General features: G+C 55.0%; 1 protein-coding gene across 1 annotated transcript; it reads left to right on the top strand.

The window, feature by feature from the left end:
* The first annotated feature begins 1,601 nt into the window (after positions 1-1,601).
* CDR2L (cerebellar degeneration related protein 2 like) lies at positions 1,602-16,359 on the top strand. The gene is made up of 5 exons (XM_049635788.1): positions 1,602-2,496; positions 11,259-11,371; positions 11,666-11,814; positions 12,388-12,534; positions 13,467-16,359. The coding sequence occupies exons 1-5, from the start codon at positions 2,421-2,423 to the stop codon at positions 14,356-14,358; spliced, it is 1,377 nt and encodes a 458-aa protein (XP_049491745.1). The 5' UTR covers positions 1,602-2,420; the 3' UTR covers positions 14,359-16,359.
* The last annotated feature ends 780 nt before the right edge of the window (positions 16,360-17,139 follow it).

Genomic DNA, 17,139 nt, shown 5'->3' with positions numbered 1-17,139 from the left:
AAGCGGAAGAGAGTCAGAATGATGCCGTGTGAGAAGGGTGCAACCTACTGTTGATGGCTTTGAAGATGGAGGAAGAGGGCCATGAGCCAAGGAGTGTGGGGTGGCCTCTAGAAGGTGGAAAACTCATGGAAACTGATTCTCCCCTAGAGCTTCCAGAAGGGAATACAGCTTTGCAGACTCCTATATTTCAGCCAGTGAGAGCCATGTTGGACTTCTAACCTAAAAAACTGTCAGTAAGTTTGTGTTGTTTCAAGTTGCTAAATTCAGGGTAACTTGTTATAGAAACAATAGGATGCCAATTCGACTATTTACTTTTTTGTGCCTGGCATCTTTCGCTCAACATTTTATTTGTACTATATAATATTCCATTGCACACGGATACCACATTTTATTCATTGACTATTGTTGGACATTTGGGTTGTTTCCAGTTTGGGCTATTATCAGTTGTGCTGCTATGAACATTCTTGTACATGTCTTTTGCTAACAGATGTACATATTTCTTTTTTGTTTTAAGTTTATTTATTTATTTGTGAGAGAGAAAGAGAGCACAAGGGAGGGTTAGAGAGGGAAGGAGAGAAAGAATGCCAAGGCAGGCTCCGCACTGTCAGCATAGAGCCCAATACAGGGCTCAAACTCATGAAGGTGAGATCATGACCTGAGCTGAAACCAAGAGTCAGACGCTCAACGGACTGAACCACCCAGGTGCCCCATGTACATACTTCTGTTGCACATATATAAGAAACAGAATTGTTAGATTACAGGATGTGCATATATGATGCATGCTGTGATTCATCTCCCAGATTCCCTTTCAGGACTGAAGGATATGTTTCCCCAACTGCTGGAAAGCCTGCTGGCTGACAGTCCTCAGCTGTCAGCCCTCTCTAAGAAAAGAGGAGCTGAAAAGAGCTCCTTTGCCCAAGATCCGCACTGCTTCCCATTCACCGCCTGCATCCATTCAATGACTTGTTGATATGTGCAAGACGGGGGGGGGGGGGGGGGGGGGGGTATAAAGGCCCTCTCCTCATTGCCACTGGAATAGCTTTGAAGGATCTCTCTGGATTCAGATTCCGGAGCTGTGCAGAGTTGGGAAAGGCTTTTATCAAGGCCACCTCTCAACCCAACTCCTACCTCTGCAAACCCCATTTCCTTTCTCTTCCCCTACAAGTGTTGATCCTTCTAAAGAAGTTGAACACCCTGTCACATGTTTGTTGGGTCATTTGGTCATTTGTGAAGTGCCTGGTCAAGTCTTTTACCCACTTTTCTACTGGACTTACAGATATTTTTTTCTGTATTCTGGATACAAGTCCTTTGTTGGATATATTTGACACGTATGTTCAGAGTTGGATATACTCAGGATGCCACAACAGTACCAGCACATGATGGGTCCAATAAAAATCAGTTACATGAATGCTTGAGACCCTTTTAAGGAAAGGATGCTTAGAAGGTGAAATCATGTATGGCTTTAACTGGTATAACTGGGTATAGAATACGGAAGGGGAGGGAAGGGGAGGGAAACAGGACCTTAAAGGGAAAGGTCCAGAATGCAGGTAACACACCCTAAAACTTCGCCACTCCCGGCCTGAAGTTTCCGGCCACAAATATTCAAACACTCAACTTCTTAAAGGTGATTGTAAATTAACATTCATTCATTCAAAGAGTGCCCATGGAAGCTACCAGTGGGCCAGCCTGTTCTAGGCACTGAAGAGCCAGCTGTGAACAGGAGAGGCAAGAACTGTGCTTTCAGGAGATCTGGAGGGAGAGAGAGAGAGACAACAGCAGGTAAACAAAATAAAATCATTTCAAACACTGAGCCATAGTTGGAGGAGTTGGACGTAGAGGGAGGGTGAGGTTCAATCAGCAACTGACCCACCGAGACACCAAGGAGATACAGCCCTCGGCCCCGCCTCCATCTTTGCATACGTTTCCCGATTGGTCAGAGGCGGCTGGCCCCACCCCGCGAAGCGGGCGGCTAGGGAAGCGCGGGGCGGACCCCGCCAAGATGCAGCGGCGGCTCCCGGTGTCGCCGGGCGGGCCGGGGACAGCGCGGGCCGAAGCCGGGCAGCGGGCGCCCGTCGTGGCCCTCGCGTACTCCTAGCGCCCCAGACGTGCCGGCTGACCCCGGCCCTCCTTGCCGCCTTCCGGCCCGCCGTCTCCGCCCCTCCACCCTTTGTGCCGCCGCCGCCGGGTGCCCCCGGCTCCGCAGGACCCCGGCCGGGCCGGACCGCGGCGGCGCGCCAGCCCCGCGTGGGCTCCCGGTCTGCGGCCGATGGCGAGGGGGCGCGGCGCGGGCGGGGGCACTGCAGCCCGAGTCCGCGACGCGGGAGGCCCGGCCCGCCTCCGCCGCATTGTCCCGGGCCCCGCGCCCCGGCCCTGAGCCGCGCCGCCTCAGCGCCCGCCTGCCGCCCGCCGCCCGCGGGGCCATGCGGAGAGCCGCCGTGATGGAGGACTTCACAGAGGAGGAGGAGCCCTGGTACGACCAGCAGGACCTGGAACAGGGTGAGCACGGCGGCGTGGGTGCGGCGGGAAAGCGGGGTGCGCCCCGCGACCCCTGTCCGCTTCTCCATTGTTGAGCAGTATCACCCCGGGGAGGGCTGGGCTGGACCCGGAGCGCCGGACTCCGAGAGTGATACGTCTGGAGAATGGGGACGTGGAGACAGGGAGCGCTGCCCGAGAAGACCCGGGCGGGACCGGCGGAGACACACAAAAGTGGGGGGAGCGGCCATTCTCTTTCCCCGAACGACAGGGGCATACTTCCCCCAGAGCACCCACCTCATCTTAGAGGCAGGAACTGCCCAGGCGCCCCTACTATAATTGGGGGCTTGAGTACTGGCTAGAAGTCTGTGAAGGCCTGGAGGTGGCTCCTTGGCTATGTTTTGCTGAGAGGAATGGTGAGTGTGTGTGTGTGTGTGTGTGTGTGTGTGTGTGTGTAGGGGAAAGTTATCCCATTCCAAATCCGGTGGCACCCTCCCCTGCCAGGATTCCTGAGCTCTAAGGCTCCCAGAAAGTTTCCCCAACTTCTTTACCCTCTACCCAGGGAGGGTATAGGGGTTTGGGGACCCTGCTGGCCAAGAAGCAGCAAAAACTTGGAGTCTCCAAACGACTCGAGGGGAAGGGGGTCCCCAGGCCCTTTTCCTCCCCGCCTTTTCCCAAATGATTCGTGGTTGGAGGGAACCAGGTTTGGGCATTCTGAACAATGCACCAGACTACAGCCTGAGTAAATGGGGAGCCACCTCCCCCACTCCCATCTGAGCGTAGAGAGGGTGGCTGGAAGGGGGTTAGAATCTGGTGATGAGGTGGCCAACGTGACATCACTCTAAACAGGGGGTGGAGCTGTAGGACAGGAAGGAGGAGGAGGCCTAAGAGGGTCAGGGCCAAGGTCTGCTGGAATACAGTCGAATCCACCCTCTCTTCCCCCAAAGTGCCTCATTCTTGGATGGTTAGAGCTGGAGGGGCAAGGAAACGTGTCCAGGAGAAGTGACCACTGTCACCCAGCAAGCCAGGCGGGTGTGTGGACACAACTCTGGTTCAGTGTCTACTAACACCCCATGCTCTGAGTGGCCTATCCATGGGACCCCAGATGCCTAGCTTTGCCCTCATGTGAGGCATCTGACCAGATCCTGGAGCCTTTGATTCCTGGCCCTGACCCGCATCCCCACGTGGCCAGATTTGCTGGTAGATGAGACTGTCCTTGTACTCAGGAGCGTGGTGGGTTAATCGGTTTCTGGGGGACCAGTGTGGGACTGGGGGTGCTGGGCTGAACTCTGCCATATTCTTCACCCTAGAGTCTAACCTCAGCCTCCCTGCCTGGAGTATGATGTCCCATACTGGCTGCGACAGCCCGGTCCCCCATCCTGGGCATTACCCCCCAAATTTTGCATCCCACACACACCCATCAGGCTGACATTTAAGTGTCAGACACCGTCCTGGGAGCTGGGAACAGTCCCAGCCCTGGCCTCCTGGGTGCACCCTGGCAGGTAGAGGTGGGCCTGTAACTAAGTGTGGGTGTTAGGATACGGTAAGAGGGCTTCATGGAAGAGGCAGGCCTAGATGGAAAGATTGGAAGCTGAGCTCCTGGGAAGATGGCTTCCTGAGAGGCTGATGCTGATATTGTTGCTGTCTCATTTCGTTCCCGCACCCCTAACAAAGTCTCTGGCATTGTGCCCGGCCCAGATGTGGGAGGAAGGAGCCAGGGAGTAGGGGTGGGAGATACACTGCTTCTGTTTTTTTTAATTTTTTTTTTTTCAACGTTTATTTATTTTTGGGACAGAGAGAGACAGAGCATGAACGGGGGAGGGACAGAGAGAGAGGGAGACACAGAATCGGAAACAGGCTCCAGGCTCTGAGCCATCAGCCCAGAGCCCGACGCGGGGCTCGAACTCACGGACCGTGAGATCGTGACCCGGCTGAAGTCGGACGCTTAACCGACTGCGCCACCCAGGCGCCCCAAGATACACTGCTTCTGGAGAGCGAGAGGTGTCGAGACTCGAGCGGGGCCGGGCTGCCATGCTCTGGGGCTAGGGTAGGGGATGGCCATGCTGGTCTGCAGCAGCTGGCCTTGCTTTGTAGCCCCAGTAGCCAGGGTCCAGGAACAAGGAGGGAAACCAGAAATGAGGCAGTGTCAGAAGAAATTGGACTTCTTGAGCAAAAAAACACAAATGTCTGTTCGCCCTGGGTGAGGGCAGAAGGCAATGAGAGCAGAGACAGAGGGCCTTCTGGTGTAAGACTCATAAAGGTTGATGCAAAGGACCCTCTGAGCTGGAGGGTTGAATAAGGGTTGCCTGGGCATTGTAGGCAGAGTGGATGGCGTACGAAGGCACAGAGCAACATGAAAAGACCACGTGTGACTAGAAAGTAGGAGCTTCTAGAGTGCCAGGGGTGGGTTCAGAGGAAGCCTCAGGCCCAGCCAGTGCAGCACCACCTCCTAGAGCCCGGCACAGAGAGCTGGATGGGGGGGCGAAGCGTCGGCCGAAGGCCAGCTACACTGGGGTTCAGGTGCCTGTAACATCCCCCTTCCCTGCATCCAACCCCCAAATTCTCTCCTGCCCAGCTGCTCCCTGGTTGCCTCTGAGTGGCTCAGGAAGTGGTTTGTTCAGCCAGCTGGGTCTCCCCTCTGTGTTTGTTTCCCCCCTGCCCTGGGGGCAGACCTCAATTTTACTTTCTGGAAGCTTGGCCTGCTGTTTGACTTTGATTCCGTTCTGTCCCAGTGGAGGGAGGCAGTTGGGACAAGCAAGGTCCTAGATCCTCACCATGTTCCTTCCGCCCACTGACACAAGCACCTGTAAAAATAGAAAAAGCCATTGATTGTTAAGCACACTGGCTCTCTCCCTCTCTGCCCGCCTCCCTCCTCGACCTTGGACCAGGCATGGTGGGCCTTTGGTACCTCTTTCCATGCCGAGAGATGGCTGCTGAGTCACAGATGTGAAGCCCTGGGTGCCTGACCTTGAGTCTCAGCCTTGGGCAAGAGCTCTGACATGACAAGGAGAGGGAGGTGACCGGACCCCAATTGTGTGGACCCAGAGTTCCCGACATTCATGCCCTGGAGGTTGTAAGCAGAAACCCCGCAGCCCTGCCAGGTGATAGATCTTCTCCTCTCACCGCCTTTATCTTTGTTCCTTCCTCCCTGTGCCTGTCCCCTGTCCCTTTCCCACCTCTCTGCTCCAGAGTCTATGGGGCCACACCCCAACCCCAACCGGTGGGGACAGTGGGATTTCAGGGTTTCTTTTCAGAGACATTCCCTTGGCTGCTGGCCACTCCCTCTCAGGCCTCTGGGGCTCATGGGGAACACGTCAGCAGGCACTCAGAGGGCAACACTGCCGAAGCCCACCACAGGAGACCCCAGAAAACTCCAGGGCCCAGGGTCCAGGGGAGATGCCTATTCAGACTCGGTAACTTCCCCAGCTTGGTCCAGTGTGACCATTAATCTGGCCATAACAGACTGTTTATTACTCCGATTTCTACTTCCTCCTTAGCCAGCTCTCCCATTCTCCCACCCCCGGGCCTCCCCCACCCCTGGTCCAGGGAGAACCGCACTCCACCCGGAGTCCGGAGACACCGCCAGGCCTCTGCTAGCTGGTGTACCTTCCCCAGCACTTGGCTCCAGCCAGTCCCCTGCTCTGCACCTTCTAGACCTCTCCTGTGATCCCTCCTGGCAGCTTTGACCAGCTTAGCTTGCACTGTGATCCAGTTTCCCCGAGACACTCTCTGAGATTTTTCTCCCACCCCAGACAGCTTCTATTGTGCTCCCTTCCTCCCCACCCCTGAGTCATTGGGCGGCCTGGTTACATGCGGAGCCTTTGCAGCGCAAGCTTCTATGTCGCTGGTTTATAGCGTGACTTGCAGCTGGCCCAGCCGGCCAGCGGCAGGAATACGCACGCCCAGCTCACGTGCTCACCTGGAAGGAAAAACATAAAATGCAGTTGTTCTTGACCTTTCTTCACTCAGCTTTGGAGCCTGAAGTCTCGGACTCTAGGTTAAGCTGCGGGAACGCCAAGCAGATCAGCCGTGGAGCCCGTGCCCCCAGTGCCAACACAGGGGCCGGCATCAGTAGCAGTGGCCTCTTCACAGACCCCCCTGACAGTTCCCGAGGGAGAAAACACTGGTGAACGTGGCCTTCTGTTGTTTTTCATTTATACCTGAGTTATCTGATACTGTTTGGGGGTGAGCCAAACGTTCGCCATCGCATTACAGAGAGTAGGAAGGCGCTAGCGGTGGTCTTGCTGGGCTCCTGAATTTCCACTGAGCCCTCGACATAACATAGGGCTGCAGTTGTACGACGTTAAACGGCAGACTTCACACTTTGTGGACGGACGGGTCCAGAGGCCTTCACACTTTGTAGACTTCTGCCCAACTCATAATGAATAAATTCATACTGCAAGTGGCCCATTCCCCTACTGGTCTGTATCAGGCACCTGGTTTTTCTTGCCATCGTCATCAGATGTTAATTGCTCAAAGCTGAAGCTTCTTCTGAGATCTACAGGATCATTTTTCTTTTTTCTTTTTTAATGTTCATTTATTTTTGAGAGAGAGAGTGAGGGCGGGAGAGGCAGAGAGAAAAAGAGAGAGGGAGACATAGAATCGGAAGCAGACTGCTGGCTCTGAGCTGTCAGCAGAGAGCCTGACACAGGGCTCGAACCCATGAACCGCAAGATCGTGACCTGAGCCACCCAGGCGCCCCCTATATGGTTATTTTCCTTAATGGCTGAGGTAGCTGTTTAGGAGAGCAGCTTGTGTTTTCCCGGGCTAAGTTTTTGCAGTCTTGCTCAGGATAGCAGCTTTGCACTTGTCTGGGAAACTCCAGATGACATCCGGGCACAGGGCCCCGCGTTCCTGGCATAGGCCCGGCCTGGAGACTCCACTCTGGCTGTTTCAAAACCTTACCTTTATGTGTGGGAGCAGACTCCAGGCTTGTTCCTGACAGGCAGCCTGGCCTTTTGTCCAGGCCCCATGGCTAGCCAGGCCCCTCACTTTCATGAGGTGATATCAGTCCTACCCCCAGCTTTGGCTGACAAAAAGCCTGAGGTCCTGCTCTCAAAATGCCCACTGTGAGCCACTGCTGTCTGGGCCTCTTCTGAGAAGAAAACCCCCTCCCCAGACCCGTCTGGTGCCAAGCAAGGGGCTCAGCTGAAACAACCATATTTATGAAACTCGCTAGGAGGGGCTATAGAGACCCTCTGTCCTCTGGGGATTCTTGACGGATCACTGTCTGAACAGGGAAAGCATTAAAGACCTGAATCCCTGGACCACATCACATCGGCCCCAGAAGAGTTGCCCTTGTACATCTTGGTCTGGATTTATACCATCAGCCTAGATTGAGGGATGTTTCAAGGAACGAGCTCTTGATGGGGAAAAGACTCAAGTTTTCTGGACAGCGTTTTGGCAGAATGAATCAAGTAGGCCTACCCTTTGTCCTGGTAATTCTGTTTCTGGGAAAGTATCTTCGGGATATAGGCAGTGATTTGCACAAAGATTTTTGTACTATGAATTTTTGTATAGTTTCATTTTCAACGGGGGGGGGGGGAATGGAAATACATAAAATTCCAACAACAATATTTAGGGGTGGCTATTGGGGACTTGTATACAACAGAATATTCACATCCACTAAAAGTGGCCATGTAGATATATGTGGACACAACTCTTTATGCCAAATTGTTTTTTTTAATTTTTTTTCTAATTTTTTTTAACATTTATTTATTTTTGAGACAGAGAGAGACAGAGCATGAATGGGGGAGGGTCAGAGAGAGAGGGAGACACAGAATCCCAAGCAGGCTCCAGGCTCTGAGCTGTCAGCACAGAGCCCAATGCGGGGCTCAAACCCACAAACCACGAGATTGTGACTTGAGCCGAAGTCGGCCGCTTAACCAACTGAGGCACCCAGGCACCCCTATGCCAAATTGTTAAGTGAAAAAAGCAGGTACAAAAAACATCCTGTTCATACAAAATTGTACCTATAGCTGCTTTAAGCCCAGAGAGCTGTTTATAAGAATGGTGACCAGCATGTGACCAGCATCTTTCTCTAAATGGGGCATTTTCATCTACCTGCTTCCTCCCCTCTCCTCTCATGCCACACACACAGACTGTAACTTCTATTACTTACAAATAACCATTCTGTCATAACCATTTGAGGCCACATCCATTTGTTTATGGAATTCCCAGTTATAGATCTAAGAATATGTGAGGTACATTTCCAAGTAATTTTTGGTCACCATTTTTAACCTTTCTGTGCTGCTTGATTTTTCACATCAAGTACACTTAACACAAACCTTAAAGTGATTTTAAAAAGAAAAGAGCCTGGGACGCCTGGGTGGTTCAGTAGGTTAAGCGGCCCACTTTGGCTCAGGTCATGATCTCTCAGTCTGTGAGTTCGAGCCCCGCATCGGGCTCTGGGCTCTGTGCTGACAGCCTGGATGGAGCCTGTTTCAGATTCTGTGTCTCCTTCTCTCTGACCCTCCCCCATTCATGCTCTGTCTCTCTCTGTCTCAAAAATAAATAAACGTTAAAAAAAAATTAAAAAAAAAAGAACCTTGTAAACCCAATCAGAGCCTATCACCAACCTCTTTAAGGGCCTTGCTCCCTAACATCAGTCTCTGTCTCTGGATTAAACTGCCTAAAGTGTTTTGTTTTGTTTTTTGTGGTTTTTTGTTTTTGTTTTTGTTTTTAACAGCTTTTTTGAGATGTAATTCACACACCATCTAATTCACTCATTTAAAGTGCACAGCAACTTGGGGTGCCTGGGTGACTCAGTCTGGTAAGCATCTGATTCTTGATTTGGGCTCAGGTCATGATCCCAGGGTTGTGGGACTGAGCCCCACATCGGGCTCCACTCTGAGCGTGGAGTCTGCTTAAGGTTTTTTCTCCCTCAGGGTGCCTTGGTGGCTTAGTCAGTGAAGCATCAGATTTTGGCTCAGGTCATGATTTCGGGGTTTGCAAGTTTGAGCCCTGCATCAGGCTCTGTGCTGACTATGCAGAGTCTGCTTCGGATTCTGTCTCCTTCTATCTCTGCCCCTACCCCCATTCGCGCACCGCACTCTCTCCCTCTCTCCAAATAAGGAAATAAACATTAAAATATATGTGTGTGTGTGTGTGTGTGTGTGTGTGTATGTGTGTATATATAATATATATATAGGGGCACCTGGGTAGCTCGGTCAGTGACCTTGGCTCAGGTCACGATCTCACAGTTCATGAATTCAAGCCCCACGTGAGGCTCTGTGCTGACAGCTCACAGCCTAGAGCCTGCTTCAGATTCTGTCTCCGTCTCTCTCTGCCCCTCCCCACTCAAGCACTATCTCTCTCTCAAATATAAATAAACATTAAAATAATTTTTAATATATATAAATAAAAGAAATAATACATTTTTCCTTTATGATAATAAGTATGTTATTTCCCTTGTTTCTAAGAAGAATGAGGCATATATACGGAGGAATATCTACTCCAAATGTCTAGGGGCCCTCACACAACTCCAGACCCACTAAAGAGAATTTTTAGGAATACCAGCACCTGCCACTTCCTTTTAATCCTCCCCCCCACCACACAGCCCCCCAGAAACAGGCTAGACCCCCTCCCTGACTGCCTCTCTGACAGTGTTCATGCACCTTTGGCTGGGGGAGGGGAGAGCAGGTTCCAGTCCTAGGGTACAAGAATCAGGGCTGCTGGGGGGAGTGGGGGTGGGGGGGAAGAGGATGATGGTTTTGCTGCCCAGAGAAAGGAGGTTTCTGAGAGGGGTGCATGTCACTAGGACCAGATGGTCCCCAACCAGGGCCGGGAGACCTGAATTCTGCTTCCAGTGTGGCCATAACCTTGGATGGGTCATTCTTCTGTCTCCTTCTCCAGCCTGGCCTCCATGAAATAAGGAGGTTGGGCCAAAGAGCTCTGAAGCCTCATCCAATTTTTTTTTTTTTTTTAATAAAGGCATAGCTTATTCTTTTTTTTTTTTTAAGATTTTTTTTTTATTTTTAAGTAATCCCTACACCCAACCTGAGGCTTGAACTCACAGCTCCGAGATCAAGAGTGACACACTCTACTGACTGAGCCAGCCAGGCTCCCCTCATCCGATTCTAATACCCAGCAAGTCTTTCTGTTTCCTTCGCCGCTCGGCGAGCTCCTAGTCACCCTTCCAAACCCAAAGTTGCCCATTGCCTGAGCCTCCCACTGATCCCAGGAAGAGTGAGCTCTCCCTTACCTATCATCCCAGGGCACTTGGCCCCACATCTGTCGATTCTCTTAGCACATTCCTCTCACTCGTTCTTTCAGAAAATATTTATTATGCCCCTGCTGTTGCAGGGCCTGGGATATCAGTGAACAAAATGGGCAAAATCTCTGCCCTCTGAGCTTACAATTAGTCGGGGGGGGGGGGGACATGAACACGATAAATGAGCAAATTGGTAAGTTAGATGGTGATACTCGCGAAGGAGAAAAATTAAACAGAGAGGGAGTATGAGGTGGGGGAGGGTGTGGTTTTGAGTCAGCGGTCAGGGAAGGGCTCCTGGAGAAGGTGACATTTAAGCACAGATTGGAAGGTGAGGAGGGATGAGGCTTGGGAGTGTCTGGGGAGAGGACACTGCAGGCAGAAGCGACGGTCAGTGTAAAGTCTTCGCTCCCGGCTTTCATCCACTCCCAGACCTGCGGGCTCCCTGAGGCCAGCTCGTGTCCCGGTTGTCTTGGAGTCCCGAAGGCACAGAGTGAATGCTCGGAACGTTCCCGGGAGTCCTCTGAGCCCATTCAGCTGCTCATGTTTCTCCCACCCTCTGCCCCCTCTCCACTAGACTTGCACTTGGCCGCAGAGCTGGGGAAGACCCTGCTGGAGAGGAACAAGGAGCTGGAGGAGTCTCTGCAGCAGATGTATGCCACCAATGAGGAGCAAGTGCAGGAGATCGAGGTGAGGGGCCACGGAGGCCCTGCACGTGCTCCCCCCCCCCCCATTGTGGACCCCTTGGCCTGTGATGCCCTTGTATAACTTAGGGAAAGGTGCCCCCTTAGAGGACACGGCCTTGGCCCTACAGCCTCGTGCCGGTTCACAACCTGTACAACTATCCCAGGCAGCCCTTGCTCCACCATCATTACCCGCCCCCCTGCTGCAGACCAATACCTCCAGGCAAACGTGTTCCTAGAAGTAGGAGAACGGCCCACGTGAGCACACCGTCCCCGGCCCTGTCCGCCTTCTCCCCTCCAGTACCTAACCAAGCAGCTGGACACGCTGCGGCACATGAATGAGCAGCACGCCAAAGTGTACGAACAGCTGGACCTGACAGCCCGCGACCTGGAGCTGACCAACCAGAAGCTGGTGCTGGAGAGTAAGGCTGCCCAGCAGAAGATCCATGGGTGAGGGCCGGGTGGCGGGCTGGGGGGTGAGCGAGGGGGAGGTCAGGTTGGGTTGCCGGCGGGCATATGGTCTGGTGGGTGTGACTCATGCTCCTTCTCCCAGAAACCCGGGCCTGGGACCCCGGGATGGTGGTGAGATCGCCCTTGTCAACTGTGGTGGATTTCACGTTCAGGCCACAGCCCTTCTTGAAGCACCGGCTAGATACCAGGCTCTGTTCAGGCACTGCGGACACAGTGACGGGGATACAGAGAGACATTCCCTCCCCTTGGGAGCTCACGGCCTGGGCGGGAAGGCAGGCACGTAAATATCTTACTGCCGCGCAGGGTGATAAGGGCTCGAAGGGTGTAGGAGGAACTGAGGTGGCACAGGGAGGATGGTCAGCTCAGCCCTGGAGGGGCCGGGCGGGTCCTCGGGCACACAGGGAGTTCCCTCTGACCTCAGCACCAGGAAGCGGGGCCCGAGGTTGCCCATCTGTCCCCACCTCCACCCCCAGTCCCTCCAGGGCTGCAGCGAGGAGGGCTGGCCCTGTCCCCTTGAAGACCCTCCCATGTATGTCCCCACCCCACCCCCAGGCTGACGGAGACCATCGAGCGCCTGCAGGCCCAGGTGGAGGAACTGCAGGCCCAGGCGGAGCAGCTGCGAGCACGCCGGGAGAAGCGGGAGCGCAGGCGCACCATCCACACCTTCCCCTGTCTCAAGGAGCTGCGCACCAGTCCCCGGTAGGCGAGGGTGCCGCGGGGGTGGGGGGCGGTCCGGACCCTGCGCGGCGTCCCCGAGTCCCGGAGGAAGGAGAGGGTGGGCACCAGGCGGCAGGTGGGAATGAGAGTTGGTGCATCGTCAGGCTGTCGCAGGGGCTGATCCTGCTGCCAACAACAGGCGGCAGCTGGCATTTAGTGAGCCTTGGCCGTGTGCCCGCCACTCGCAGCGCTTTCATTCCCGTGGCAGTCCCGCGAGGTATGTGTTATCATCCCCACTACTCAGATGAGGAAACGGAAGCCCAGAGGTTATGTGAGCTTATCCAAGGTCGCCTCTTTACTAAGCCGGAATTCTAACTCAGGAGGAGTTAACCACTACACCTCTCAGTTCTCAGTAAACCTTAACAGGATGACCTCTTAAGATAAAAAATACCTATTGTGTGTTTAGTGGGTGTTTCAGTAAAGGTCCTGGCAGGAGACAGCACCTTGCACGGAGTAACTGAGGCGTGATGGATGAAGGGGTGTGGACAAGGTGTGGGGAGACCTCAGGGACACTGCAGCACGCCAGGCTTGCAACAGTGAGGGGCCGCTGTCCCCCCTAGGCCTGAAGGGGCCAGGGGAAGGAGGTTACTGGAAGGCAAGCAGGTGCCGCCTGGCCAGCACTAACCAGGGAAGGAATCTGGGGAAGACCTTCCCTGACCTCCCTCTGCTCCCACGCTCGGACCTGCTGCCGGTGGCTCCCGTTGGTCGAGCTCAGGAGAGAGCAGAAACCTGGCTGACGCAGGTCACCGTGGTCAGCCGCCCAGGGCAGAGAGCAGGGAGAGAAAGGGCGGAGGGTGGCTCCAGAGGAGCAGACAGACGATCGTGCCCGTTGGCCGGGAGGTGTGTTAAGCGTGGGGGAGCTGGACCCGGGACCTTGGCCGTGACCAGATGTCTGCCGGCCTGCTCCCCGTCAGGTGCGAGGATGCCTTCCGCCTGCACAGTTCCTCGTTGGAGCTGGGCCCGCGGCCCCTGGAGCAGGAGAACGAGCGGCTGCAGACGCTGGTGGGTGTGCTGCGCTCCCAGGTGGGCCAGGAGCGGCAGCGCAAGGAGCGGGCGGAGCGCGAGTACGCGGCGGTGCTGCAGGAGTACGCGGAGCTGGAGCGGCAGCTGTGCGAGATGGAGGGCTGCCGCCTCCGCGTGCAGGAGCTGGAGGCCGAGCTGCTGGAGCTGCAGCAGATGAAGCAGGCGAAGACCTACCTGCTGGGCCGGGAGGACCACCTGGCCGAGGCCCTGCTCGCGCCCCTCACCCAGGCCCCGGAGGCCGATGACCCCCAGCCCGGCAGCGGGGACGACTCGGCCGCCCAGGACGGCGTCTCCTCTCCGGCCGCCTCCCCGGGCCATGCCGTCCGCAAGAGCTGCAGCGACACGGCGCTCAACGCCATCGTGGCCAAAGACCCAGCCAGCCGGCACGCGGGCAACCTGACGCTGCACGCCAACAGCGTGCGCAAGCGGGGCATGTCCATCCTGCGGGAAGTGGACGAGCAGTACCACGCGCTGCTCGAGAAGTACGAGGAGCTGCTGAGCAAGTGCCGGCAGCACGGCGCCGGGGTGCGGCATGCTGGCGTGCAGACCTCGCGGCCCATCTCCCGCGACAGCTCGTGGAGAGACCTTCGCGGGGGCGAGGAGGGCCAGGGGGAGGCCAGGGTGGGCGAGAAGAGCCTGAGCCAGCACGTGGAGGCTGTGGACAAGCGGCTGGAGCAGAGCCAGCCCGAGTACAAGGCGCTCTTCAAAGAGATCTTCTCCAGAATCCAGAAGACCAAGGCCGACATCAATGCCACCAAAGTGAAGACGCACAGCAGCAAGTGACCCTTTCCCGGCCTGCAGCCTCCCCCCAGGGTCAGGTCACAGGGCCTCTCGTGCCTGGGCTATGCAGCCTCTGGTGAGTGAGGGAGCCCTTTAGCAGCAATATAGCCCAGTGGAGGCTGCTGCCTGGCCCAGGGAGCGTGGGGAGGTGGGGGGGACCCATTCTGTTCTCTGCTGACTTGGGAGGTGTCCAACACCTCCCGGATCGCCCAGAACCCTCCACCATCCTGCGTCAGCCCAAAGACGCAGCTAAGAGTTTCAAAGCCAAACATCCCCATTCCCCCGGGGATTCCCAGCTCCCCAGCCCTTGGCTTCCTGACCCTGAGCCTTGCTCTCAGATTCGTGGCCAGGCTTCTGAAAGCCATTCTGGACTATTTGGCTTTTTCTTTTCTTTCTTTCTTTCTTTTTTTTTTTTTTTTTTTTTGGAGATTTGCAATGCAAGGTCTCCCTGACCCCTTCCCACAACTGGAAACACTTGAAGGAGGATCCCAGAGCCAGCTGTTGCTGGTTCCAGGGGTCTCCTGGACCACCCACTGCTTCTCCCCAGCTGTGACACGCTGTCATCCCCTTAGCACCAGCTGCCCCATCCCCCAGAGTCCTGACTAGGTCAGAGACAGCCCCTGCCATGCAGAGCCTCGGCCAGGCCCCGAGTGCCCCCAACTCCAGCCCTGGTGAGGCGGGCTTCTCCCCAGAGACCCTCAGCCCACTGCAGATCTGTAGCCAATCAGAGGAGGGGAACAGAGAGCCCCTCGGCAGCCATACATGAACAGTGCACCTGCTTCCCTCACAGCCAGCCTCCTGGGGCTCCAGCCCCGGAAATGCCTTCCGGCCGTTAAGCCTTCCAGGAGTCTGGGTGGTGGGGAGCCCCCATCTCTGCCCGCCACCTCTGACCTGCCGAGCTTAGCCTCTGCCTGCCCCCATCTCAGGGACCATGATGTGTCTCATTCACTCCCATGCTCCCCACAGGCCGACCCCTCCTCAGATCATGACTGCTGCCCCCAGAATGTTCCAGGTGTGTGCCACCAGCCAGTGGTCCTAGCATCCGCCCCTGCTCCCCCTTCACGGGGGCCTCCCCAAGATTTCCCACCCTGTCCTGAACAGTATTGAAATGGGACCTGGTGGAGACCATGTCTCCCCCCTCCCGTAAAATGCTTGTTCCTAACCTCTCACCTTTGTGGGGGTCTTTTGAGGACCCAGCTGGGTCACAGGCTAAACTTTTTAAGGCTTCAGAAAGTCCAGCTTCAGCTAAGAGATGTCCAGGCCTCCAGCTTGCCCTGAGCAGTTCCTCGGGGCTTCCAGTTCCTTCTGCTACCCATCCTGAGATCCTAGAAAATAGAGGAGCTACCTAGCCCCGCGGAAGGCGGCAGCCCTGGCCTCTGCTGGGAATCCAGCAGGGACCTTCATGCCTTATCTGTTTCTAAGGGGTAAAGGGGTTTTCGTAACAAGCATGCCCGACCTCCCTGGAGGCGCCACCCTGCTCTCTGGGCAGCACTGTGATGAGCGCTGTCGGCTGGTCCTTCCGTTCACACATCTTGGAGCCCTTTGTCCTTTGGAGCTGGGCAGCTCCCAGCCCTCCATGTGTCTCTGTCATCTAGGGTGGAGGGGATAGGGTGGGGGAAGGGCTCCTGCCTGTTTGCTCCCCAGTTCTGTAGCGGCCGACCAGCGCGTCACCTTTGAAGTATACATGAGAGAAATATATTTACAAATGCTTTATTCTCTTCTTTAATAAAAAATGCACCAGTATTCTAAAAGCAGAAATGGCCCTGGGGCCATGGTCCTGTCTCTGTGCATCTCACACCCCCACCTCTCATCACACAGCTCTGGGGATCGGGGAGCTGAGAGTCCTGAGCTCCACTCCCCGGGGATTTGCAGCCAAACAGCTGAAAGCCTAGGGGTGTTTTCTGGGGACCAGGCAGATAGCAGGTGGTGGTGAAGGAAGCAGGTTCCTGGAAGAATGAGGCAGAATTGCCCACTCACTCCTGCCAGGAGGCACACTCTATCTGCCCTGCCCCCAGGGGGTGGGGGGTGTTGGATGGGGAGAGGAAGGTGGTCTTAGCATCCGGAATAGAGCTAGTAAGACTGGATTTCCCACCCCAGTGCTGCAGAGAAACAAAAAGTAAAAGCCACCCGATCTCTGAAAGTAAAAAGAAGTTCCTTATCATCCCTTAGCAGCAGCTAACTTTGTTGCCTGCTGACTTTGTGCCAGGCAGTGCTGAGTGCTTTCGTGTGCTTAGCACCTTCAGCAGCCTTAGGAGGCAGCTCTAAAATTTCTGTTTTACTCATGGAGATTCTGAGGCTTAGAGGTTAAGTTAGTAATTCGAAGTCACGTAGAAATATTTAAACCCGGGGCACCAGGGTGGCTCAGTCGGTTAAGTATCTGACTCGGTTTCTGCTCAGGTCATGATCTCACGATTTCCTGAGTTGGAGCCCCACCTGAGGCTCTTTGCTGACAATGAGGAGCCTGCTTGGGATTCTCTCTCTCTCTCTCTCTCTCTCTCTCTCTCTCTGCCTCTCCCCTGCTTGCGCGGTCTCTCTCTCTCAAAATAAATAAATAAATAAACTTAAAAAATATATATCCAAACCTACAACTCACCAATTCCACTATGCAAAATTTCACATTCTCTAGCTCTTTGTCATGTTCAGTTTTAAAAGCCAGTCTGACTCAGGGCAGTCCAGAAAAGAAGAAAGGAAGGCCCTGTGGGTCCCCACAAGGTAGTGATCCCCCAACTCACAGGCCATAGAGAAGGCCTGGTGCCTGCAAGCTCCCGAGCTGCCGGGAATGGC

The sequence above is a fragment of the Panthera uncia genome, chromosome E1 (assembly GCF_023721935.1).
Source record: "Panthera uncia isolate 11264 chromosome E1, Puncia_PCG_1.0, whole genome shotgun sequence".
In the NCBI taxonomy this organism is placed as follows: domain Eukaryota; kingdom Metazoa; phylum Chordata; class Mammalia; order Carnivora; family Felidae; genus Panthera; species Panthera uncia.
This window is presented reverse-complemented; position numbering and strand designations above follow the sequence as displayed.

Bases quoted from the DNA above. Each gene is read 5' to 3' on its own strand.
- CDR2L (XM_049635788.1), top strand. From the start codon at position 2,421: ATGCGGAGAGCCGCCGTGATGGAGGACTTCACAGAGGAGGAGGAGCCC. The intron at 11,372-11,665 runs GTGAGGGGCCAC...TCTCCCCTCCAG, and splicing joins AGCAAGTGCAGGAGATCGAG to TACCTAACCAAGCAGCTGGA. The intron at 12,535-13,466 runs GTAGGCGAGGGT...GCTCCCCGTCAG, and splicing joins GAGCTGCGCACCAGTCCCCG to GTGCGAGGATGCCTTCCGCC.